Below are 25,600 nucleotides of genomic sequence, written 5' to 3' on the forward strand. Positions count from 1 at the left end.
TTCCCGTGGACTGAGGGCTCCCCCTTTCTGCTCCCCTCACTCCATCCCGGCTCCGCTCCAGCCCCGGGAAGAACTGGGGGACCCCGGAGTGCGGCTGCCCCGCCGGAACCCCCGTGCTCGGGACATCGGCACGGCGGGAGTAACATTTGCCTTCACTGCTGAAGATTTTGCTCCTGTGAAGGCTCTCCTCCCGCGGCTGGAGGGAAGGTGCTGCCGGATCTCTCGCTCGTTCCCATCCCTCTTCCCTTCTCCCTGCCAGCCGGACCCTTCAGGGCAGGCGCAGGGAGGAGTATGCCTGGGAATTCACCTTGCTGAGAGCGAAGGGAAACTCCCTTCCGCAGCCCGGGGACACCCTGGCAGGGCTCCGCCGGTCTGGGGCCGCGGGGCTCCGCCGCCTGCCCGGCGGGGCGGCCCGGAGGACCGGGAAACCAGCGGGTGGCAAGCCGTGCCTTCCTTGAGGAAAGCAGGCCGGGAAGAGGGAGAAGCCAGCCAGGCTGTCGGCAGGACGGGCGGGGAGCGGCGTCCAGGCGGCTCCGCGGGTGGGCAGCGGGGACCGCCCCGTCCAGCGCCGCGGGGAAAACTCCCTCCGGACACGGGCCCGGCTCTTTCCTGGCTCTGTAGGGAAAGGCAGGAGCCGACGGACCGCGGAGACCCAGCCCTTCAAACGAGAGGACGGGCCAAGCCCCACGTGCCCGGCTGGGGACCCGTTGCGGGCAGCCCCGGCTCCGGCATCTCTGGGGGTTCCGTCGCCGCCCGGGCTCCGGGATCTTTGGGGGTTCCGCCGTCGCCTCCCAGCTCGTGGGACGGTTTCACCCACTGGGAAAAGGGGGTTTCTTATGGTTTTTTGTTTGGTTTTTTTTTTCTCTCGGGCCGTTTGCAAGGAGGAGGGAAGGGAAGGTAGTGCGGTTTGCCCAGGTTGTGAGGGGAGGATTGTGTGCCACTGTTGATTAAACGCTCTCCCCGAAAGATGGTATCCGACATGAGATAATGAGGCTCTGTGACCGGCCCCAGGTTCCCTTTAAGTTTTCCCATGGACTCGAGCTGTCGCCAGTTCACAAAACGACAGTGTAAGACAGCACCACGCTACTCAGATCCAATTTACGGCGCACAAAAGCTGATCCCCAAATCCCCACTAACAAACCGGGACCCGCAGACAATTCCGATAATGTTTAGTTTTTATTCATTTCTCGACTAATTAACTGGAATCCCACCTCCTCTTCCCCCCTCTTGACAGTGCCCAATTAATCCGCAATGTATGTCAAAGGTCTGGAACCCACTGTAAACTCCTAAACCTTTGCAAAGATTTGTGTGTCTCTATATTGATCTGATTAGGACCGGGATGCTTTTTCCTCCCTATTACTGCGTGAAAAATAAAACTGTCGCGGGTTTGGGTTGGTTTTATTATTGTCCCCAAAGCTTTACTTTCCCCGACTCTAATAGGATTTCTCCAAGGTGCTTTCAAACCTCCCTACGTGTCCATGAAAAGGCTTAGATTTTTTTTTTTTTTTCCTAGCAGTGGCTCCAAAGGGAATCAAGCGAAATAAAGTTATCTGCGAGACAGGAGTGGAGCGTGTGTGTGCGCGGCGGGAGGGTGTGTGTGGGGGTGTTAGACTAAATTTGGATTCGCTGTAAATCGGCTCGCCTTGGAAAATAAACAGGAGTGGGGAGGGATAAGAGTAGGGAAAACTTTTTTCTTTCTTTTTTTTTTTTTTTCTTTTTCGAGAAACCTTTTCTTTTGGTCAGTAGCTGGGTTGGTGGAGGGCTGGGAGCGCTGCTCCCCGCCGGAGCAGAGCGATCCCCGCCGGCCGGGGCTGCCGCCCGCCCCGCTCCGCTGTCGCTGGGGCTGGGGCAGCTCGTTTCTAATCTTCGGAGGGAGCGAATATAAAAGAGGAATTTATTAGCTTTCAGGCCATCAGAGGAATAAACATTGATTTTATTGACCTAATTATGGGCCAAATGACTCCTTCCATCGATCACGTAAAATACTTCATTTGGAGAAAACCAGGCGCAGGCGCCCGGAGGCGGGGAGGAGAGCGGGTGGATGTGCTGCGAGAGGGGAAGAAAAGCAAAAGCTCGAAAATGTATGGAGGGGTTTTAATGCAGTTAACGTGCCCGTCGCGCTGGAGCTCAAGCCCCGTCTCCCAGACGTTACAGTGCGGATGTTTTGCAAACTAAAGCTTTTATGTCGAATTCCAATCCGGCCAGTCAATTTGGCTAAAACAGCATTAAACAAATGGACAGCGGTTTATTTATATTCCCCGCACACACACTGTATTTTATAGACAGAAAAGAATTACTTGAAATGTATTTTACAAGCACAGGACAACACGTCGTTTCAGCCCGAGAGCAGCGATTTCTCGTAATTAGAGTAAGCTCGACACTAATAAAGAAGTAAACAGGCTCTTTTTTATGCTTAAACCCAGCTACTGTCCTCAGCGCTTTGCTGCGCGGTGGGATTGTGGTTTGATGGTAGGAGCGGGCGGTGGGCGCACCTGCCCTGGAAAGGGTGCAGCGAGGGGCGACTGGTGCCTCTCCTGGTCTGACCAGGACGAGCAGGGCTCGTGAAACGCGATTTTAAAATTAGGGGTTTTGTTGGCCGGTGGGTGACAGCGAGACGTGACTTCGGATTTATTTGCTTGAGGGTTTTATTTTTTGGTGGGAGGGGTGGTGGTCACTGTGTTTCGGGAGAGGAGGCAGTGATGGATGAGAGATGCTTTTGGCAGGGTATTTGCTCCCTTCTTATGTCACCTGAAATATTAGATCTCATACACCTTCACCCAGCTTTCAGTGTAAGAGGAGGGATGGTGGATATTTTTAGTCCAGCTGTTTTGAAGACCGGATCTTTCCCTTCCCGGCCCCTAAATTCGGCTTAGCGCTTCTCTCGCCCCGCCGCGTTATTCCGCCCTCCTGGCGAGCTTCGCAGCTCACCGCCTGGATCTGAACTTCCCCCATCCCCTTCTCCCCGCTTTCCCACCACCCACCCCTGGGACAGGTTATCCTGTGTCACCCGCAGGTCCCTGGCGGAGGAGCAGGGATGCTCTGGCCGTGGCACGCATTGTCTCTCAGCCCATAAACGCCTGGCTGTCACTTCCAATAGCTCTTCTGTCGCGATCCGTTAAGATGAGCGGTGCCACTGCTCCAGCCGCTGCCCCACTGCGGGCGCCCGACCCCCTCCGCCGGGCAGAACCGGGGCTGGGGGCGCGCCGGGCCGGGTCGGGCCGGGCCGAGGGAGCCGGGCCGCCCAGGTGAGCCCCGCTCCGGCAGGTGGGAGCCGCTGGCCGCGGCGCCATCCCGTGGCCGGAGCCCACGGAGCGTTCCGCGGGGCGAGCCCGGCCCTCCGCGGGTGCCGCCGCCGGGGACCCCCGCGCCCCCTCCCCGCCCGCGCTGGCAGCGCGGAGTTCACCCGGCGTTTACCCCCTCCCTCCCTCTCTCTTTCTCCTTCTCATTAAGATACGGTTTTATGCAGAACATCTGTAAGGGAAGGCAAAATAAATGACAACGCTTTTACACCACTTCCTACTTAAGTTCTCTTTTTATGTGGCTGCTCTGGATTTTCCGACGCTTTGTACTGCTCGAATCTTGTTTGGATGTTTGTACATGTAATACTCTGCCCACTCCAGCTCTTGGGATGGGCTTGTCTTGTATGTTCTTTCTCTTTTCCCCCCTCTTCCACCCCCGTCCCGGCGTGCAGAGGGTTTCACAATCTGTTCTGCTCACTTCGCTGTCGGGGGACGAGCAGCAAGATTTGTGCTGCCTCTGCAGTGTGAGCCAGGACAGGGGCAAAGGCTCCACAAGTGGCGGGCATTAATCACACCTTGTCTTTGCAGAAGGTGAGCTCCAGGCACTGTGCACCCACTTACTCGCTCTTAAGATCCCCCCTTCTCCTCCCAGCCCGTCGCCTTCCTGTCTCCACTGAACAGCATTTTTCCTTGACCCGGGATCTGGACAATTGTCCTAATGGTATTTAAAGAAAACAGGGATTAAACATTCATTAATGCTTTTCTCCCTTATTTGGACTGCAACATCAGAAAGTTGAGTGCCCCGCGCGCGGAGTGTGTGTCAAGCCTCACTCTAAGGAGGAAAAAGCTGTTTGAGGGGGGTGGCTCCCGCGGACCCCGAGGTGATTTGGGCTCCCGAATGCCCTGAACTTGGCGAACAGGGAATCACTTTCCCGGGTGCATTTGCGCTCCCAACCCCGTAAGAACTGGTACCAAAATGAGGAGGATGTGTCTGTGCTCTACGGGAGCGCATTTCCTTTCTCATCCCGAGCATCAGAAGTGATGCCTCTGCTCCCCGTCTATTTTGTCCTACCCCATCTCCCGCGTAACTGGAATTATTTCCTCCCGCCGCCGCTTTTCCGAGATCGCTCGTGAGCGTTTTAGCTTCCCCTTAAGCCCATGCCATTAAAGAAGCGGCTGCAGCAACAGGTGAGCAGCGATTTTTCAGGGGTAGGAGGTGGCGGCCGGTGGCCCCGGGGGGGCTGCAGGCACCGAGCCGCCCAGGCGCGCATCGACCGCGGGGAAGGATGCTCCGCGCCGCGGAGCCCGGCGCCGGGGCGGGCCCGATGGCTCCCCAGCAAAATCTCCTGCGGGAAAGAATAAAAACAAACCTAAACCTTTTCCCTCTAACCCCAGTTCCAGCAAGGGGAAGGATCCGCTCCGGGAAGCGGAGCGAGAGCCGCACAAATACTGTTTACACCTGCGACACGGAGCTGGCTGTATTCTGCTCCGCTCGGCTTTAATTGGAAATCTTTTCCGTCTGCCCCAACTCCCGGATCATCTGGGTTTAATAAATTTTCACAACACTCCTGCTGCTCCAGAGAAACGCTGTGGCAGAAGTCGGCTCTGCCCGTGTTTCTGAATCCCAGCAGAACAGTAATTACCGTAGGAGCAAGAGTGGCCTGGGACTTGGTTTTGGTCCAGGGGAAAGGGTGGAGAGACGAAACATGGCCATGGAGTGGGGGCTGTAAGGCTCAGAGATGTATATACACACACATACACATGTACAGAAAAGCAGGGAGCAAGTGCAAGATCGAAAGCAGAGCCCGTCTTTGCTGCAGCCACGTGTGCCATTAAAAGCAAATAATTCAAAGTACTTTTAAACTATAAAAGCATGGGATCTTTTCCCTTCTGTTACTTTTTTTTGGGGGGTGGGAAGAGTGGGGAGAGGATACAGATCCCGTCTCTCCTTCTCGGATGACCTCGAAGGACCGGTTTTTTCACTTTCCCATGTGTGCGCATTTGCGCTTTCCGGAAATCAATCTAAAACTTTGTTCAAAATACTAAACTAAAATAAAACAGCGCTGCAAAACCTCCCACGCCCTAGAGACAGAGAGGAGCCCCTGATTTATTTTTCTGCCTTTTTTTTTTAATTATTATTATTTATTTCCATCTTGTCGTGCTCCCCACGGAAATGATCTCCAGAGGGTTTTCGCCGGATCGTGTGTGGATGTGCTAGCGTGTAGAAGGAGCTTGTTGGTGAAGAGCAGCGGGCAGTGCCTCCACAGGGCAGGGGGTGGAGGGTGGGCTGCCCGAAGACCCCCGGGGCAGGGGTGAGGCTCTGGGCTACCGGTCCCCGGCCGGCTCAGCCCCCGCGGGATGGTGTCACCTGGCAGTACGGAGAGTTGGGAAGCGGTGGGGAAGAAAGAGAGGACTTTCTCCCTCCACTCCCACTGTCTGGAGTGCCTCTCAGAGGGAGCCCGCAGCCCCTTGCCATGCAATGTCGCGTGGTAGTTTTAGGCTGACCGGAGCGGTCAAGTCCTTTCAGTGAAACTTTGCCGCTACCCAAAAGTTTCCCAAAGCTGAGCTGGCACATTTCGGCTGCCTTTTGCAGTCTCCCCTTGAAGGGAGGGAGGTGAAGCCCTTCCCTCGCCCTTCGCAGGCAGATGCCAAGGGTCAAACATACAGAGAAGCTGCAGGAGAGGGGGGAAAAATAGTTCCCAGCCCCTTTCCCCCCCCCGAACTTCCTAACTGGGGCATGGAAAAAAATTAAAACTCTTCCCTCTTTTCCCCAAAAATCGGTGAGGTTTGTTACATTTCTTTCTTTGCGCCGGGGATAAATTAGGAATTATCCTCCTCACGCGAGGAGGAAGGAGTAAAATGAAGGTATCGGGGACATGGTCATGCTGCGGGTGCCCCACCGCTGTGCCCAGAGCTCCTCTGCTGACCAGATGCGTCGAGAACATCCACTTTTAGCAGTTGTTTCGGTCCTGCAGCCCATGGCGAGAGGGAGGGAGCGGTGCCGGGCGCGGGGTTCCACCGCCCGCAGGGACGTGGCTCTGCCCCGGCCCGGGCGCTCGGGGTCGGGGGAATTCGCTTGGGCACGTCAGGGGCTCGGGGCTGGCAGGAGTTTGTCCGCTGCCTCCTCTTCTCTTTCATGTATCCCCTGCCTTGGGGTGTGCGTGTGGGGGTTATAGCTCTTTAATTGAAACCTAGTAAGGAAAATAGTAATGGATACCAGGCTCCGATGGAGAATACGTGTCCGCGGCTGCATGATGAGTGTTAGTTCAGCAGACTTTAAGAAGCCGATTCTTCTTCCCTGTCATTTCTCTATTGACAGCAGCCCCTATTAGATTTACCATGTCCTTTTGCAACAGCTGTTCCTCCCCCCGCTCTCGCCCGGGCCGAGGTATCAATCGATGACCGGGTGACTTGGTGGCATCTTGAAGAAAGCGGGAGCTAAGTGTGTGTGAGTGGGTGCCGGAGGCTCTGGGATCCCCTCTTTGCTCTGCTTCGATCCCGGCGTCTGCTGCATGCCCGGTGGGGCTCAGCACCCCTCGGGATCCAGCCCTGCTCCGAGCCCCGGGGGATGCTGCGCCCGCCCCTCGGGGCCGGGGGTGCAGAGCAGACGCCCGGGGCGCATGTGGAGATGGGAAAGGCTCCGGTTCTGGGTTGTTAAAGAACACGGCTGATGGTCAAAGAAGATAAAATCGGTTTCTTTGCCGGGTGCTCTCGAGTGCCTTGTTCTACTGGGTCTGCGGGAAGGCGAGAAGGGGGGGGCAATGCCCCATCTGGAGAGCTGGAGGGCTGCTGCGGGAGGAACCGGCCCTTCTCGGCCCTCTTGTTGTGTTGTGTGTGTGTGTTTAAATAATTGAATAAACGTATCCACTCCTTCCCTCTTTCTCCCTCGCACGCAGACACACAAAGACAGCATTGAAAAGATAGATCTGTTTGACTATAGGAAACGACAATTAGTGCGACTTCCTGAGAGGCAAACTGTATGTATGGCCCGGGTATTTAAAAAAAAAAAAAAAGAAAAAAACCCATACACACAACCCTTATCCAAATAGTGAACTTTATTTACAATTTCTGCTTGGCCAACGGTGGTGGAGGCAGGAGGATGGGTGCAGAGAGAGCGAGGAAGGGAGCAGGGCTTTCATTTCGCCTCTGCCAGCAACACACTGGTGAGAGGAGCAAGCCCAGGAGGGCGGAAAGGGCCGCCGGGACTGTGCGTGCAGTGGGTGTTTGTGGCAAGGAGGAACTGAATGTTGCAAAAATGGCTCTGAAAAGGTAAAAGGGAAGTGAGCTGAGGAGAGAAGAGGTCCGGCCCAAAACCTTGCTGTGCCCTGACATGCCCTGGTCGGTGAGGCCGGGCCTGGCTGGTGGCAGAAAGGAGAGCTGCAGCAGCAGGCACCTCTGGGTGCTCCTTTATTTTCTTTTCTAGTCCGTGGCAAAGTGGAGGCAACTGGAGAGTGTCAGAGCAGCTGGGGACAGGGACAAGGTGAACACAGGTCTTGTGGGGAGGCGAGGAACCTGAGCAATCTGAGCACTAGTGATGTTTGTCATCATAATCCCAGAGCCCTGATGATGGTTGGGCTCCCACCAGAGCCAGAACCTTGCAGGATCTGGGACCAGGCCCTGGGGTTTCAGGAGGCATGAGGAGTTGATGGGCTGTTCCCAGCAGAGGCAGGGAAGGGTTGCTCGCTGTCGGTGTGGTGGTGACCCCATGCTGGGGGACAGCGCTGCCTGACCCCACGGTGGCTCTGGCACAGTCAGTGCTGCACTGCTCCCACCAGGCTGGGCCACGAGCAGCCTTTCCCAGAGGATTGCATCCTGGTGAGGGGTGGAGGAGGAGAAACCTCTCTAACTGCTGCTTTCCTCTTTCTTCCCCACTGGTCCAACAAGGCACATGTAACACTGTCTCTGGGCTGCCCCCAGCCCTGCAAAGCCCTGTTGGCTCCCCTGTTGGGAGGGGACCTGATCCCCCTGTTTCCCCCCCTCTACTTCTGTTCAGAGAGATGGGAACAGCCCCTTTGATTGTGGTGGGACACGATGGGGTCAAGCCTGCCCAGAGACAGACATGTTTTTTTTCTCTTCTTGCTATTTTTAATGCCTCACAACGCTTTTTTGGATGCTGGCAGGTTATTTTTCAAAGTTTTGGGGCCAGACTTTCCATGAAATCCCACTGGCAATTGGAAGAAGGGCTCTGCCAAAGGGAAAGGCAAAGAGGTGCTGCAGTGATTACCCCCCCCCCCGCCTCCCCCTAGCAGTTTATATAATACAAGTATATAGACTTGCTCCCTGAGGGACCTGGTTCATTCCACTTGTGGCCTGCAGTGCCACTCTTGGTTGGAGCTGTGTCAACATGGCCCCCGTTTGCTGACACCTTTTGTGGGGCTGGGGAAGGGCCTGCACAGGGCCGGGAAGAGGTTTCCCTGGGAAGAAGCGTGTAATTGCCGCTCACCAGACACCCCCCGCGCTCCAGCCGGTATTTACTGCAAACCTGCCAAAGTAAACCAGCCCCGCTGCCTTTTATTTCGGATAAACACAGCGCGGCCACGGTGGGGTGTTGCCTTCCGAAGGGCTGGAGACAGGAGTGGAGGCTGTGTCGCCGGGGGAAAGGGAGGGAGGAGGGCGATGAGTCCTGCAGGGTGCGGAGCTGCCGGCAGGCAGGATGGGTCTGGGCCCCCTGGGGATGCTTGGAAGCGGCAGCCCGATAAGGAAACGCATAGATAGGATGCAAAACCCCACTTAGGTTATGCACGTTGGCCCTGCTCGCCGTGCAGCAGGAGGGCTTGTTCTTTCCTGTAGAGCACCCACGAGCACCCAGCCACAAGCAGGGGATGTGAGGGACACCCCGGGTTTTGCTGTCAGAGCAGGGATTTGCCGTGTGCCCCGGGGCACGGATCCCTCCCGGTGGCACACACCCACACAGCATCTCCACGCAGGCACACAGAGGCCGTGCAGCTCACACACCAGCCCTCCACGCACGCACACACGCCTCGGAGCTGCTCCCGCAGGCCTGGGAGAGGACGTGTGGGCCCGAAAGCTGGGCTGCTTTTATTTTCCTCTTGCCTCCTTCCTCCCAGCTGGCTCTTGAGGCCACCGGGAGAGAGCCAGAGCCTCTCTCCTCCCACACCTCCAACACATACGCACGGGGCAGGCTCGCTGCAGCCCCGAGCTCTCGTGCAAACGCCAAAAGTTGCTTAGGAGGGTGAAATCCGAGGAAGCAAGGCTCTCCCAGCCGCTCAACCACCAAGGGGTCTGAACTGAACTAGGGAAAACCTAGTGAGGTGCTGGCGATGGTGGAGCGGAGAAGAGTTGGGGAAGGTGGGAGCCGCTCCCCCCGGCCCTGGCCTTTAGCTCTTGTGCTCCGAGATTAGACAGCCCTGGCCTGGCCGCTCTCCGGGGAGACAGCGGAGACCTTTCATGCCTCTTTGAAGAGCCAAGATAGTGTCGGCCTTGGTGCAAGCCCAGGCTGCAGACGGGCCCGAGAGGCGCGGGGGCAGCCGGCTATCTCACCGCGCTATCACCCTGCCTCCCCCTCGCCACCAGCCCCATTCCCACCTCCACCCGGCTCCCGGCACTTCGCCGTCGGTCACCCTGGTCTCCTTTTTTTTCTTTTTTTTTTTTTTTTTTTTTTTTTTCCCCTTACCCCACTTCCAACCCTTCGCCTTGCCATTCATTTCTGCGGGCTACTTTATTTATTTATTTATTTATTCATGCGCCTCGCTTATTTATTTATTTCTGGCAAAGAGGCGGCTAACAAGTAGCTGGAAGCACTGGCCAATATTTAACTAAGATGGCTGGCCATCAGGTCCCTTTTGTTTGCTTGCAAATTAATCATCCAGCGCGCAGTCGGCGCCAGGGTAGATTTATCACACACAGAAGGGGGAATGAGGCGGCCGAAGGGAGACAAAGACTGTTCGCACCTTCCCGCTTTTGATCTTAGATTAGTGCCGCCTCCCTTCATAATACGAGTCTCCGGGGGGCTTCGTCGGGGAGGTCACTCGGAACTGGCGGAAGTTTGCACGCCATTAGGCAGACGCTGGAATTGGAAATCATAAGCGGCGAAACGCTTTATTTCGCTCCGCGGGTGGGTGCGGAGCGCGGTGCAAGGTGCGGGGCGGGCGCGGAGGGCGGCGGCGACCCCGGTGGGTGCCGCGGGGCCGAGGGCGAGCTCCGGCGGGGCGGGCGCGGGGCCCGGGGCGCGGCGGGGCCGGGGGTGGCTGCGCTCGTCCCGCGGGAGCCCGCGGGCACCTCCCGGTCCCCCGCGGGAGAGCGGCGGCCCGCTCGGGGTAAATCGCAGCAAACTTCTTGGAGCCGCCGGGCGTTTGTTGTGGGCGCTGCTAAAGGGGAAGGCATAAGGGTTTGGGGGTTCCCACCGCGGCGGGAGCCCGAGAACCGGTTCCGAGCAGAGGCTGGAAAGACTCGCTCTCTTCCGTCGATAAGCAGCTGCACAGCGCAGCCGAGCGCTGCGCGGGTAGCCAGGCTCCTGGCTCCGTGAAACACATCAGACTTCCCCCCCCCCCATCCTCTTTGAACGCATTACTCCCGCTTCCTTTCCTCCCTCCTCCTCTTTTCACCCCCACCCCCGACCAAAGGGGAGATATTTTGGTGAATGCAAAGCGATCCTAGACGCTGGTTACTACAGGGACTTCACCAAGCTGGCGCCAAGCGCTCTTAACCATGTGCGTCAAAAATGCAATGTTAGAAGAGCTAATCACTTTAGAGGTTCCGCTCCCATCTGCGCGCAGCCAGCGCCGAGGCCCCGCGCTCCCCCGCTCCGCTCCCGGAGGATTATCCTCCCCTCTTTAAAGCGGGGTTGGGGGCGTCAGGAGATTCCCCCCACTCCCCAGGGGAGAGTAATGATTCGGCACCTCCCAGCGGTGGGATATCCCCCCTGACACACCCGCGGGCGCTCCGTGCCCTGCATGCCCGCGGCTCCCACGACACGCACAGCCGCAAGCCCCCTTTTGCTTCCCTATACTGTCACCCCCCCAACAAGGAATATGTCTCCCCAGAAACTTCCCAGGAGGATCCTGCCCAGCTCCGTGGGGTAGGATCAGACCCACGCGTGACGCTCTCCCCGGGGGGATGGGGTGTCTCTGGCTCCACGCGAGCCCGGGCACGGGGGTAACCCGGGGCTGGGCCCCCCCGCCCGGCGCTGCCCCGGCCCGGGCGCAGGGAACGCCGCACTTCCCGTCTCCTCCCCGCGCACCTCGTGGAAGAGGAGGGGTGTGGGAGCGTAACCCTCTCGGCGCCAGTGCCAGCCGAGTGGCCTTAATCCTCAGAGCCAGAGAAAGAAAAAAAAAAGGGAATAACAAATAAATAAAAATCCCATTTTCCAGCCGTCGCCGTCGCCCCTCTTCCCTCCCAAGCCCCCGCCGTGATCTGCAGCCGCCGGGTCCGGGGCTGAGCCGCCAGCGGCCGCTGCCCGCCCGCCGCAGCCTCCAGCCGCCCACCACAACAATAATAAAGGGCGGCCGCGGCCGCTGGAGCCGCCGGAGCCCAGCCCCGAACCGGAGGGAGACCCGCAGATCCACCCCCCGGGCCGCCTCTCCCCCTCCCGGGGGTCACCCCCAGATTTGCGGGGGGGAAGGAAAGCGCCCGGCTGCCGGCCTGGAGGGGTCGTTTAAAGAAAGCGACTTTCCCGGTGGAGGGGAGGGGGGTGGAAAACGGAGCGGGGGAGCGGCAGGGAGGGTGACACCAAGCCGGCGGCTGCGGGGATGGATGGGCGTGCGGGGCGGCGGGGCCCGCGGCCTCCCGAGGTGGGTCCGGGGCGGGGGGGACACCCGCAGTACCCCCCGTTACGATACCAGCGGCGTTTGGGGAGGGGGGAGGGCTCGCAGGTTCGGACCCCAGCACCACGCGTGGAGCTTTCCCCCCCGGTCCCGGCGCTTTGGAAGCTCCTACCGGGGAAGAGCGGGCGGGCAGCGCCCGGGAGGCCGGGGGGCGAGGCGGCCCCCAGCACCCCCCTAGAGGCGGGCGCTGCCGGCCCCTTCCCTCCTCCCTCCCTGCTCCCTCCCCTCTGATCATGTTGACATATTCACACGGCCCGGAGTACTAGTGATGCTTTGCTGCAGCGTTACAGTTTCCGACACCTTCTTTTTATAACTCGGCGCTGTCCCCCTCCACCCGAGCTGTCAGAACCCCGCCTATGGAGCCTCACAATTGGTCCGAAAGCGTCAAAGAGCCAATCAAGGCGGCTCCAGCTCCCCTGTAACCCACAACACATCCCTACGATCGGGTGCACGCAGAGCACAGACTCACAGGGAATTCTCAGAGCCGAGAGGCTCCTTCTCCCTCTCTCTCTCTTTCTCTTTTTCTCTCTTTCTCCCTCCCCCTTTTTTTCCTTTCTCTTTCCCTCTCTCTTTCTCCCTTTCTCTTTTGCAGAGACAAGAGTATAATTCTGCCAGATTTTTTTTTTTTTTTTTTTTATTTTTTAAGGCAGAGCGAAAGAGAAGGGGGGGAATTTTAAAGAAAAAGGAAAAAAAAAAAAAGGAGGAGGGTGAAAGAAAGAAGAGATCCTGATGGGAATCAGGGCACCCTGACCAGCTTCTGCTTGGAGAGGGGGAAAGGCGAGGCGGAAACGAGATTTCCCTACAAGTTTTTTGCTGCTGAAGGTTGCTCAGGAGCCTTCCTCGGCCGGCGAAGGGGGGTGGGTTTGTTTGCTTCTTTCTGCTTTCCCTCGTTTCCCAGCCTCTGCTCTGCAGCCTGACCGTACGGAGGAAAGGTGGAGGGGTGGGGGGGAGGGAGGGCAGAGCCAGCCGCCCAAAAAGAAAACCCAGCTTCGAGCCGTCACCCTCCGCCACGGAAGGAGAGAAGGGGGACTGGGACTAAGAGAAAAAAAGAAGAAGAAGAAAAAAAAGGATCTCGGCTTGTCCAGCCCTTCTGCGGCAACAGGAGCAGACAGCGAACCCGGTGGATTTTTTTTTTTTTCTCCCTTCTTCGGCGTTCCTTTTCCAGCGCAAGGACTCCCACTCAGGAAAAAAAACCGACCGACTGAAAAGCAAAACAAAATCTCAGCGACCGAACACGAAAAAAATCAAGACTAATAATGAACAATCCTGTTAATCCGCTGTCCCGAGGGCTGGGGATGTGCCCTGGCTCGGGAAGTTGTAGGCTGTAGAAGTTCTGCCTCTCCCCCATGTACTGTGCTGTCTAGAGCTTCTTTATCCCACCCTATTTTTATTTTTTATTTTTTGTGCTTTATTGCTGTTATTGTTATCTTAATTTTTCTTCTTCGTGATGTGCTGTTAGAAACCACTCCGGGACTACTCCAGCAGTAGGAAGACCGAGGAGTGGAGTGGATGAATTTACCGATGAGAGATCCAGTAATCCCTGGGACAAGCATGGCTTATCATCCTTTTTTACCGCACCGGGCACCGGACTTTGCCATGAGCGCTGTGTTGGGACATCAGCCTCCCTTCTTCCCGGCTCTGGCTTTGCCTCCCAACGGGGCGGCCGCCCTTTCCCTTCCCGGGGCTCTGGCTAAACCCATCATGGATCAGTTAGTGGGGGCTGCAGAGACTGGTATCCCCTTTTCTTCCCTGGGTCACCAGGCAGCAGCTCATCTGAGGCCTTTAAAAACTCTGGAGCCAGAAGAAGAGGTGGAAGACGATCCGAAAGTGCATCTGGAAGCTAAAGAGCTTTGGGAGCAGTTCCATAAAAGAGGCACGGAGATGGTGATTACCAAATCGGGAAGGTAGGTCTGGGTCGGGGGTTCGTGCCTCTTTTCCTCCCCCTCTCCCCCACCCCTCAGTCTCTGCACCCCACCAGGCTGCTCCAGAGCAAGGCTTTCTCTGCGGGCGGCTTTCTCCGTAAATCTCCTTTCACCTGGGATTATTGAAAGTTTTAGGCAGCTGAAGTTCCGAGCCCATCTGGGGCACCACGCTGCAGGGAAAAGCCCAGCCACGAACCGGCCCTGCTCAGCGTGTGCGTGTGCAGGGGGCGAGAGGGGTCCCTTCATGGTTCAGTAGCTTAATACTTTCTGGAGAAGACTGGGAGCAGGAAGAAAATAATTTGGGGTTGGAAAAGGGGGCTGGCCTGGTTTCAGCCTCGCTACGCGCAGTTTTTTCTTCCGTAAGGAAGAGAAAGGGGAATAAAGGAAAAATCCTTTGGAGCGGCGTGTGGCTGCTGGTAGGGCAGGAGCTGCAGGAGGGCAGATAGGCTCGGTAGATCAGCTTGTGGCTCTCTCAGTGCAGGGATTTAGGCGGCGTTTGTGCTGACTAATTATATCTGGAAATGCACAAAAAGGTGACAGAACTCCCCAGCGGTCCTGCAGCCGCTGCTGGAGTGGCAGGGAAGGGTTTGCAGCTCCTCGTTGCCTGTCCCTGTATTTATATAACCTTCACGTGGGAATGAATGAATACACACGGCGCGTCCACGCTCGGCATTTCTGCTTTTTATAGGTTTACCCGTCTGAAATCCCTCTCTATATTCGCTACTCATTGACATCTGGGTTCTTTTACAACTCTGCCTATTGCTGTGATGACACATAGGGTGAAAACCCCCTTCGCGCCCGGGTGTTTTTCCAAGGGGCTCTCTGAGAAACCTCCCCAGCTCTCCGCGTGTGATTTGCCAGGAGAATTACTCGAGGAAGCCAGTCCTGAAAAGTCTTCTTAGATGGCCTTCAGCTGCCTTGCAGGAGCTTCACCTACTTGCAAAGCACCGGTTGCAGGCTACAGGCTCGGGGGAAGGGAAATAAACGCAAGCCCTAAAAGCAGTAAGGAGAGAAAAAAAAAAAATCCCCTCACCCATTTTACTGCCTTCCCGAAGTTTTCTCTGTTAATTGTGGTCAAAAGTTTTTGCGTGAAAGCCTCGGCCAGTATTAAGGGCTCTTACATGTTGCAAAGTCATGTGTTTCCTTTTAAGTTGAGATTTGCTGAATGCCAACCGCTCGATATAATAAACAGCAAATTTGTGGTATCCTGTTGCAGTTTGGAGCCGGACTTGGGAGCGGAGGGGAGCGGGGTTTGCAGGGAGCCCTCGGCACACGGGGGGATCTCTGGCAGACTGGAGCATGGGGAGAGCCCCGGCAGCCACCCTACCCTCGCTGGGGCTTTTTTTTCTCCTCTGCAAAGTGAAAAACTCCCCTCCGTGCTCTTCATCGTGTGACTGGGTTATAATAATGCAGAATATTTATTTTATCGGGGTGCGATCTGTTCCCATGTCTTTGTTTAGCAGGCGAAAGGGAAACTAATGAGAGATCAGAGAGCCCCAAATGGGCCTTTGCTGTTTAGGAATGGCAGAGGTAGGCGCCTGGTGATTTCTAGGGAACGCGTACCTCTCCCATCCAGGGACCATTTTCTCCTAAAACTTTTAAGCGTTTGAGAAGCCTTTCCATTGGGGCCGGGGGGGCGGAGAGGCCTTTTTGCTGGACACACAGTTACTTTTCTACTTTTGAGGGCTGAAGCAATTGCTTGGTAGACACACTACCGAAATTCAGAAGCTTATTTAAACGCCGTAATTAATTTTATTTTCAACATGTCTTTTCTTTCTTCCCCCCCCCACCTCCCTCTCTCTGCCCATAGGAGAATGTTTCCTCCATTTAAAGTGAGATGCACTGGACTGGATAAAAAGGCCAAGTACATTTTATTGATGGATATTGTGGCGGCTGATGATTGTAGGTACAAATTCCATAATTCCCGGTGGATGGTAGCCGGCAAAGCTGACCCTGAAATGCCAAAGAGAATGTACATCCACCCGGACAGCCCGGCCACCGGCGAACAATGGATGTCCAAAGTCGTCACCTTTCACAAGCTGAAGCTCACTAACAACATCTCTGACAAGCACGGATTTGTGAGTGCCTTTTACACCTTCCTTTGCTCCCCCCTCTCCCACTTTCCCTCCCTCACCACCCGGCCGGAGCAGGGGGTCCCAGCGCGGGGGGGTTTCACCCGGAGCACGGCGACTGCTCGGCCGGGCCGTACCCACTGCCCCGCTGGCAGTTCCCGCGGGCTCCCGAAATGCGGGGAAAACAGGGAATAAATACCCCTCCACACACACGGGGACGAGCATCTTTCCGGTTTATGATAGTCCTTGATTTTTTCCCCCCTGCTGCGGTCAGGATTAAACGCTGGAGTTTACTCTGTAACCTCTCCGTGCCACTCAGCGTTAACTTTAGAGATATATTTCCAGCGTAGAGCAACTCGATATTTCTCGGAGCTGCGGTGACTTTATATATCTATATATATTTTTAATAAAGTCGATCACACTTTTTAAGCGTAGGAAAACGATATGCATATGTGTATAAAGGGCTTAAAGGCCTAAGTACGCAAACGTTTAAATCTATATTAATCTGGATAATGTAAAGCAAGCCGGAGTGAAAATAAACAGGGACCAAAAGCAGAGGTCAAGTTGGCCATTCATGTCTATCCACTCCTTTACATTTACCGGGTGTGCAGAGATAAAAACTTACCCTAAGAGTGAAATCAAACAAACCTGCTGATAAGTGCTCTGACGATCCTTGCCATTTCTTTCTGTTCCTGGGAAAGCCTCGGCCTCGGAGCCGGGGCTTGCTGGTGCTGGCCGCGGCCGGGGGATCTCTAATGTGCCGAAGATTGCATTTGCTGCCTGTGATTTGATTAGACGATACATTTTTGCCTTTCGCAGAAGGCCTTAAGTGAATTGGGGCACGCAATTAGACCGAGCCGAGGCTCTCATGGTGGTGTTGCTATTGTAGCTGCTGCTGCTTCTTTACTTGATTTTATTTCTGGTGGTTTTTTTTTTCCTTTTTTGTGTTTTTTTTTACACTTTGAAATCAAAAAACATTGCGGCCGGAGCCCAACACCTTCTCCCAAACATCTCTGACGGGATTTCCCCCCCCTTCCTCCTTCCCTCCGAGAGGTCCAGCGAGAGCCTAACTCCGGCGAGCTGGAGCTGTCAGTACTTTTAGTTGGATGCTGCAAGAGGTGTGCGTGTGTTTGGAGTGTGCTCGGCGGGGAGGAGGAGTGAGGGGAGGAAGGAGAGGGAAGGCAAATTAGGAGGAGAAAGTGCCGATGGCTGGGGGAAGTGCGAGGCGGGGGTGCTGCTCCTGCTGACCGTTTTCTTTCCCCCTCTCCTGCCCTCTCTGCTGCGGCCGCTTCCCCCCTCACTCCCCAGACCATTTTAAACTCCATGCACAAGTACCAGCCCCGGTTCCACATTGTCCGAGCCAACGATATCCTCAAGCTTCCCTACAGCACGTTCAGGACCTACGTTTTCCCGGAGACTGAATTCATCGCAGTGACCGCATACCAGAATGATAAGGTAAGGAGATTAAGAGAGGATTTGTTTTACGTGTTTTGGCTTTTAAGAGAACTTTTACTCTGCACTCTTCCCTTAAAAATCACGAAGCCCATCCCGTTCTTCTCTGTCTCCCCTCCTCATCTTTCCCTCCAAAACCTCCTTGATCCAGCTTCGCAAGGCGCCGGGGCAGGGGGTCGGGCACTCTCCTAATACCGACCTCGGGAAAGGCAATTAAAAGCGAGGACTGGGAGTGGGGTGGGGGGGAGCATGCTTAGGGTTCTTTTTACCATTTTCTTTTCCCGGTATCGCTCCCCGGTATGGGGAAAGGGATGGGGTGGGGATCGCTGCTCTCAGTGTGGATTTAATCTAAGACGCATCAGGGAAAAAAAAAATAAGAAAGACTCGGCTCCGTGTGTCGAAAGAGAGAAGGGGAGAGCAGCGGGGCTGAGATTTTGTAATTCTTCCTGGCCTTTGTGCTGTTTTAGCTCCTTTAACAGCAATTGGCAATAAGGCTGAAGCACACGTCTGGTTCCTATTATTACTATATTATGATATATTTTTTTTGCATCCTGCAGTGTTTTATTATTTTTTGTGGTGCAGAAATATGCTCTGATCAGAGAGGGGTATCTCGCTTGAATTTAGCTGGAAGGTCTGAATGAGCCCGGGTGAGAAAGTTTTGCAGCGCTGCAGACGCTGCCTTTCCATTTCTGCTGGTTTATTGTCACTTGCGACGAAGGTGGTATATTTGGGAGAGTGGCAAACGGCGAATTTACGATAATTAAGTCAAGTGGAAGGAAGCGAAGGAGCCAGAAAAGAGGCTTTGATTTTTGTTTTTGTTTTGTTTTTTTTTTCTTCTATAAATTATTACTTTGAGTTCGTGTGCTTTAAGTGTGGAAGGTCTGGATGTGCAGCGCCCGCTCGCTGCAGCTTCCTCGTGTCTCTCTTTCTGCCCCTCACACCCTTCACCAGTAAAAATCAAGGGCCGAAGAGGAGGGGTCTGCACCTTTCTGTCCTCGGTTTCTAAAAAGCCACTTGCCCCTCGGAGCTGGGGCTGTTTCCCTCTCTTTCTGCGGCCGGGCGCTTGCAAGGAAACCGAAAGAAAATGAGTGTACAGAGAGTAGACTTTGCTTTGGGACTTATCAGCAGGGCTGGTCGCCCCGGTCTATCAGCTGAGGCCAGCTTGGTTGAAGGACAGAAATGAGCATATTTGTCTGATTGCCATGAAATCGGCTGGAAAGCGGCGTGCGGGAGCGGCGGGGAGCCCTGGGCTGGGCGCGGGGGGAGCAGAAAGCACGGTCGGGAGCACCTGGATTAAAAGTCCCGCTGGTTTTTAGCAGTGGGTTTTTCCTGCTCTTTCCTCATCCCGTGTGTGCGGCGAGGGGGCGGCTCGGGAGCCGGGGCTGGTCCTGCCCGCACTCGGACGCAGGCGGGGTTTCCTTTTCGTGGTCCTCCTCTACTCCTAAACTGAGGGTTCCTGCGCTTCCAGTCCGGTCCAAGACCGGGAATGGAGCGGCGGGGAGGCGGAATCTCCGTTCCCATCGCCCGCATCCCGTTACAGCGACGGGAGCCCCCGGCCAGGCTCTGAATCCGCCTCCGCGCATCGCATGGGCGGAGGGACTTACGGGATGCCCCGCAAGCCCCATCGCTCCAAGCAGCCGTTCCCTGCCATAACCCGAATCCCGAGGAAACTCAAACCAGAAAACTTCCACCCACCCCCCAAAAAATACGAACTGGTTCCTGGCACCCCCGGCGCCCCAACACACACACACACGCAGAGCATAATGCGATTATATAAAGTATTTTATTATAGCGAGGGGGTGGGTATGATTCCTTTGCGGTTTAATTATGGCATTTAAAGAGTTTTAAGCACAGGCATAACTTGGATGGATCGCATTGCACGGCTCAATTAATTCCGATGTGGTGGCAGCAACACGGGGCTCTTTCATTGCCACCACAGCCCGGGTCACTGGCCAGCCCGGCGGGGGATTGGGGGCAAACTGCCTCCAAATGACCCGGGAAAACGTGGAGATCCCCCCAAAACGGGGACCTTTGCCCCCTGCCCTGTCCTGCTCCCGGCGGGATCCTGCCAGCACTAGGGGAACTGGGAAGAGGGAGTTTTGCTGTTGTTTTTTAACGTAAAAATGCCCTTATTCTGCCCTCTGCCTATTTTTTTTTTCTCTCCATCCTCTAGATCACTCAATTAAAAATTGACAACAACCCCTTTGCCAAAGGTTTTCGGGACACCGGGAATGGAAGGAGGGAGAAAAGGTGAGTCTGGCTCGATTATATACAGGCACCTCGTTTGGTTTTCATGTGTAAAGCTCAGAACACGAGCAGAGGTCAAAATCACCTCGACTTGCCTCCAAACCACACTTCAACCCGCCAAAATCCATAAGGATCTTGGCGCTAATAACACCAAATGGATTGCATGGGAATTCTTTCCTGCTTTCCACATTTATTTTTCACATTGCAGGGGATGACTGGCCAAAGGGAATGCAGTACATTAAGCAAATATCTCAGGAAAAAGAAGTTTCCCTTAAAAATCTGTGAGGGAATGTTCCAGTGTAGTTTGACTCTGGGACTGGAGAAGAGGGAGAAGTGAGGGCTGAGCGCTGGTTGAATCTCCTCTGACATTTTTCAGAGGATAGTATCGAAAAGACTAAAATGTGGAGGAGGAACATATAAATAAACTGCTCTGACAGAGGTATCCCGTTAATATGGAAGTAATAATGACAGAAAATTCTTTATTTTTTCCAAAAGCAGCAGGACAGAATTTGTGCCCCAGGTAGATGGACAGAACTCGTTATAATGGGACTGAAGATTTTTATTTTTAATATCAGAAGAAAATACAAGGAGAAAATAGAGAAAAGGACTTTTTTTTTTTCCTTTGATGAGGGATATGTCTGTTTTGTTTTGTTACAGCAGACAGGATATTTTAGCCATTTGCACTGGGGCTTAGATAACGAACAAATCTGTTCCTCTTTTTTTTTTTTTTTTAAAAAAAAAAAGAAAAGAACGGGGGATGGATGTGATGTAAAACAAGAGGCCTTTCTCCCTGCCCAGCACTGAGCCCAGCACACACACACAGACATGCACACGCCAGCTCCTCTTGTCCGTCAGTGTGAAAATAAAGCCAACGCTGGAGCCACAGGACGGAAATGATTTCTAATTTCTTTCTAAATATAAATAGATTTTTACTCCGGGTTAATTGTTGGTGAAAAGATTACATAAAGTGCCTAACAAAATAACCACTTCCTAGCAATCTTAGCAACCATTAAGATGGCTCATATCTCTGGAACATCCTCGCCTTTTAAAAGCTAATCTCCAGGGAATGCTTCCCTCTCCCCTCCGCCCCTTGTCTTTAATATCTGCCCTCACCGCTTCCAAGAAATCTCCTCTCATTAGCAGCCAAGCCCTGCCTGCCAGAAACGAGCTCTGCTCCTCGAGGGGACCATGGCTCTTAATTCCCCTGTCCCACTCATCCCCAAATAGGAGCTCAAGAAGGGGTGGGGGAGGAGGGGGGTGCCGGGGTGCACTCTGCCAGCGGGTTCGTGTGCCCGTAGGAAGCAGCTGACCCTGCAGTCCATGCGGGTGTATGACGAGAGGCAGAAGAAGGAGAATCCCACCTCGGACGAGTCCTCCAACGAGCAGACGGCCTTCAAGTGCTTTGCCCAGTCCTCCTGTCCTGCCGTGCCTGCCGTTGGCACCTCCAGCCTCAAAGGTGAGAGCTGTGGCCCCTGGACCCCACCCAGGAGAGCCTGCTCTGTGGGTTGACACATCCCAGCTTCTACCACTGCCCTCTGGCACCGGCCTGTCTTCCTTCCTTCCCACTTGCTTCCTCTTCTTTTCTTGTCTTTTTCTCTCTTTGTACTCTTCTGTCTCTTCCCTCTCTTTATCTCTTTAGTTTGTTGCTTCCTCTCTTCTTTCCCTTACTCTCCTTCTTGCTTTCATTCTCTTTCCCTCTCCTTTGTCGTCTTCCCTCATTCCTTCTCTGTCTTCCTCACTCTCCTTCTCCCTCTCCCCCCAGCCTCTCTCTCCCCTTGCTGCACATTCATCCCTCCCCTCCTCGGTTCAGAAAGGAGCCAGCTCCGAGTCAAGGGAGCAAAGACAGACCACGGGGCAAAAGTTCAAAACTGGAGTCACTCCATTAATATTCCTTTCTGAATCTGTTATTAGAGGAAGGATCTTTCCCCTGGATACAGTCCCGAACTTTGTTATAGAAAAGTCACCCTGGGTTTCTCTCCGTGCAGGGTTGGGAGCTGTCTGCAGCTCTCTCACATGTATTAATCCATCCAGGGGCGGGAGGGGGTGCAGGGGAGGAGGAAACAACCTCTTTTTTGTAGTTGCTCTACTCGTTTTTTTAAAGGGCTGCCGAGCTGAGGGGAGGGGAGCTGGGAGGGGACCCAAAAAGCAAACCAGAGCTTCGCACCTGGGGCGCTGAAATTAGGAGATGAAGTGCAGAGGAATCCACTGGAGCCGTGCAAGCGTTTGGGGAGAAGGAGAAAGGGGGGTCCAAGGGGTGAGGAAGGCGAGTGGGAGGTCGGTTTCTCTCTGCGTTTTCTAAGTTTGCCCACTGAAAGGGATGAAAACTTCGTAGGAGGCGCATCCCTAAGGCCCTTCAGCCCAGCCGCTGTTGTCCCACCGCTGGTGGGGGGTCCCTGGTGAGGGTCCCTGGGGGCTCCGGGCAGCCCGGGGAGCAGATCCGCTGGCCCTGGGCCCACCCGACTGGAGGGTCGCTCCTCCGGGCCGTTGCTTTGTTTCGCAGCCAATTTTGCTGCGTTGTGTACAACTCGGGCTGGCTCGTCCTGGCGGGAGGTGGGAGCCGGGGGCTGTATTTATTTATATGTTTTTTAAAAAGTATTTCCATACAAACCTCTGGCCGGCCAGGAAGCGTCTCTACCCTCTCTGGCAGCCCAATGGGGATTTCGGGATGTGCAGTGCCGGATCCCAGCCCCGGGCCCCCTTTGTCTTGCAGATCTCTGCCCCAGCGAGGGAGACAGCGATGCAGACAGCAAAGACGATCCCTTGCTAGAAGGCAACGAGTCGGGCAAAATCAGCACGACCACCGCCGGCACCCCAGCGCCGGCCAGCTCCGCTGCCACCGCGGGGGAAGACCCCCGGGAGAAGGGCGGCAGCCCCTCCAAAAGCCACTTCTTCCCCGGGGACTCGGCGGGGAGTAGGAGCCGAGAGAGGACTGAAAAAGCCCCTCCGGACTCCAGGCACAGCCCGGCTGCGATCTCTTCCAGCACCCGGGGTGGAAGCCTGAGCGGCGAGGAACTGAAAAGCCCCCTCAGGGATGGCCCCAAAGTAGATGAGAACCGGCTGCTGGGGAAAGAGCCCTTCGCCCCCCTGACGGTCCAGACCGATAGCACGGCCCACCTGAGCCAGGGACACTTGCAGAACCTCGGCTTCCCCCCTGCCCTGGCCGGACAGCAGTTCTTCAACCCGCTAGGGAACGGGCACCCGCTGCTGCTGCACCCCGGGCAGTTCGCCATGGGGGGGGCTTTCTCCGGCATGGCCGCGGGGATGGGGCCCCTCCTCGCCACCGTCTCCGGGGCATCCGCCGGGGTCTCGGGACTGGACAACACGGTCATGGCCACGGCGGCGGCCCAGGGACTCTCGGGAGCATCGGCGGCTGCTTTGCCTTTCCATCTGCAGCAGCACGTCCTGGCTTCGCAGGTACCGCAGCCTCCCCCCGCCGCCCCCCGGAGCAGGAGGGTTTCAATGCCGGGGGAATAGAGGGACAGCGGGCACCTCCTCTAACTCCCCCGCTGCGGTGTCCCCTCCACTACCTCTCTCTGCAGGGGCAGTCACAGGGTTTGGCGGAAAGTCGGAGGAGGGAAAGTCGGGAGGGGGTGGAGGGTAGCCCAGATCGATTTCCCGGAGCTCTCCCACTCTCCCCGCTGTCGTGCCACTCCTGTGCTCCCTCTGACACGGTGCCGGGGCCAGGCCTCTGCAGCCGGGGGTGAAGCTCTGCGGCGTGGGGCTCGTTGGAGCCTGCGGAGCGGAGCCACCGTCGGGGGAGCTGCCCTGCGGGACGCGGGGGGGGGCTACACCTGCGGGCACAGGGCACTTGCCCCAGAGAAAGAGAATCTCGCAGTGAGGAGGATAAATACCACGGCCCCCGCTGGGCCACGACCCTCGCAGCGGGAGGGAGGCGGGCGGGGTGGGCGCCGTGCAGGGCAGATCATGGCCAGGGTCTGCCCCGTTGGGTCCTCGTGGTTTTGGCCTCGGCACTGGGAGGATGGGTCTCCATCCCCTCCCGCGGGCAGCAGCAGCTTGGCCGCTGTCAGCTCCCCACTGACGTGGGGGTGCCGCGAAGCATCTCCGGGAGTGGGTGTGCAGGCCGGTAACCCTTTCCCTTCTCTCTCTTCCCCTCCCGCAGGGCCTGGCCATGTCTCCCTTCGGAAGCCTCTTCCCCTACCCCTACACCTACATGGCGGCGGCGGCCGCCGCCTCCAGCGCCGCCTCCAGTTCGGTGCACCGGCACCCCTTCCTGAGCGCCGTGCGGCCGCGGCTCCGCTACAGCCCCTACCCGCTGCCCGTGCCCCTCTCCGACGGCAGCAGCCTCCTCACCACTGCCCTGCCCGGCCTGGCCGCCGGCTCGGGCGAGGGCAAGGCGGGGGGGCTGAGCGCCAGCCCCGGCTCCGTGCCCCTGGACTCCGCCTCGGACCTCACCAGCCGCTCCTCCACCCTCTCCTCCGGCTCCGTCTCCCTCTCCCCCAAACTGGGCGCAGACAAGGAGGCGGCCACCAGCGAACTGCAAAACATCCAGCGCCTCGTCAGTGGGCTCGACCCCAAGCAGGACAGATCCCGCAGCGGCTCCCCGTAACCCCCCCGGCCCCCGGGAGCTCATTTCAAATCAGTCTCGCAGTGCACTTTGTTTGAAAGAAACCACATCCTCCACCCCGCGAGTGTTTGTTGTTTTGGGTTTTTTTTTTTACCCCCTCCTTATTTTGTTGGGTTTTTTAAAATTTCTCTCTCTTTTTTTTTTTTTTTTTTTTTTTTTTTTAATGTAAAATCCCGCGGTTTATTGACAGAAAGGTATCTGGTGGAGCAGAGGGGAAGAAGGGTCGGGGATGGGGGAGCAGAGCCAAGCTGGGAGTGCTGGATCGGAGCCGAGGCACCGGTGGGGTTTGTGGCATCCTTTCTTTTTTTTTTTTTTTTTTTTTTTTTTAACTGTGTAGAAAGAAAAACCAAAACACCCATGAAAAAAAAAAAAGGAAAGAAAGGAAAAAAATACCTAAAAGAAAAAAAAAAAACACACAAAAAAAATCAAACATTAATAAAAATTGAGAAGTGATTTTTTTTTTCTTTCCGAAAGAAAAGTGTGTAAGTAACTCGCATATTGGTTCTTCAACAGTTGTTTCTTGGGCGGGTTGTTAACGACAACCCCCTTAGTCGATATTAAGGGAAGCTGTGTGTTTAAAATATTATTGTGATGTTTGAGAGCCAGTTGGTGGCTTTTTTTTTTTTTTTGTGCATGTTCCATAGTAGTCTGCTTTTCTTTTGGGGGGCGGGGGGAGTATTTTTTTATTTCTGTGGGGTTTTGTTGTTTATTTTCAATGCTCGTTTCAAATCCCAGGGAAAAAATTATTAAAGTAATAAAAACAAAAATAAGACTTTCGTCCCTCTACCTTAAACATCCTCCCTGTAGCAAAAAAAAAAAAAGAAGTGTAGTTGGAAAGAAAAAAAAAAGTGAATTTATTTTATCTAAAATTCTCTGTAGCTTGACTGTAGGTTTATCACAGCTTTCCCTCTTTAATTGTATATGCAATAACAAGGTTTAAACATACTGAGAAGAAGAAAAGAACGGACACTATTATTAAAACAAAGTATTTATGTAATTATTTGATAACTCTTGTAAATACGTGGAATATGAATACTCGAAATTAAACTTTAATTTATTGACATTGTACATATCTCTGTAAATATGACTGCAGCTGTCTTCTTTTTTTTTTTTCTTTCTGTTTTTATTTTTAGTCGTTTTCATTTCAAGTTTGTAATTCCTTTAAACATACACCCCGACCCAGAGGAGAAATCCCCCCATTTCTGAGGGCTCACTTTTTAAATCGGAGCTCAGCCCAGAAAAACCTGACCTGGTCCTTTTGTGAAGGAGCCGAATGCAAAAAAAAAAAAAAAAGCAACCA

General features: G+C 55.0%; 1 protein-coding gene across 4 annotated transcripts; it reads left to right on the top strand.

Moving 5' to 3' along the window:
- Positions 1–10,245: 10,245 nt before the first annotated feature.
- On the top strand, positions 10,246–24,421 carry TBX3 (T-box transcription factor 3). 4 transcript variants are annotated; one of them, XM_050318263.1, is made up of 8 exons: positions 10,246–10,314; positions 13,482–13,926; positions 15,755–16,022; positions 17,325–17,471; positions 19,642–19,718; positions 21,014–21,171; positions 22,426–23,129; positions 23,836–24,421. In XM_050318263.1, the coding sequence occupies exons 2-8, from the start codon at positions 13,532–13,534 to the stop codon at positions 24,280–24,282; spliced, it is 2,196 nt and encodes a 731-aa protein (XP_050174220.1). In that variant the 5' UTR covers positions 10,246–10,314; positions 13,482–13,531; the 3' UTR covers positions 24,283–24,421. The 4 variants fall into 4 exon arrangements, with proteins under 4 accessions (XP_050174220.1, XP_050174221.1, XP_050174219.1 ...); XM_050318264.1 differs by lacking the exon at positions 10,246–10,314 and adding an exon at positions 11,971–11,989; XM_050318262.1 differs by lacking the exon at positions 10,246–10,314 and adding an exon at positions 12,087–12,879.
- Positions 24,422–25,600: the final 1,179 nt, after the last annotated feature.

This window comes from Myiozetetes cayanensis, unplaced genomic scaffold, assembly GCF_022539395.1.
Source record: "Myiozetetes cayanensis isolate MyiCay16 unplaced genomic scaffold, myiCay2020 scf21, whole genome shotgun sequence".
NCBI classification, from domain to species: domain Eukaryota; kingdom Metazoa; phylum Chordata; class Aves; order Passeriformes; family Tyrannidae; genus Myiozetetes; species Myiozetetes cayanensis.

Coding starts and splice junctions, on each gene's coding strand:
- TBX3 (XM_050318263.1), top strand. CDS start 13,532: ATGAATTTACCGATGAGAGATCCAGTAATCCCTGGGACAAGCATGGCT. Junction 19,719..21,013: donor AATGGAAGGAGGGAGAAAAG/GTGAGTCTGGCT, acceptor GTGTGCCCGTAG/GAAGCAGCTGACCCTGCAGT. Junction 23,130..23,835: donor AGCACGTCCTGGCTTCGCAG/GTACCGCAGCCT, acceptor CCCCTCCCGCAG/GGCCTGGCCATGTCTCCCTT.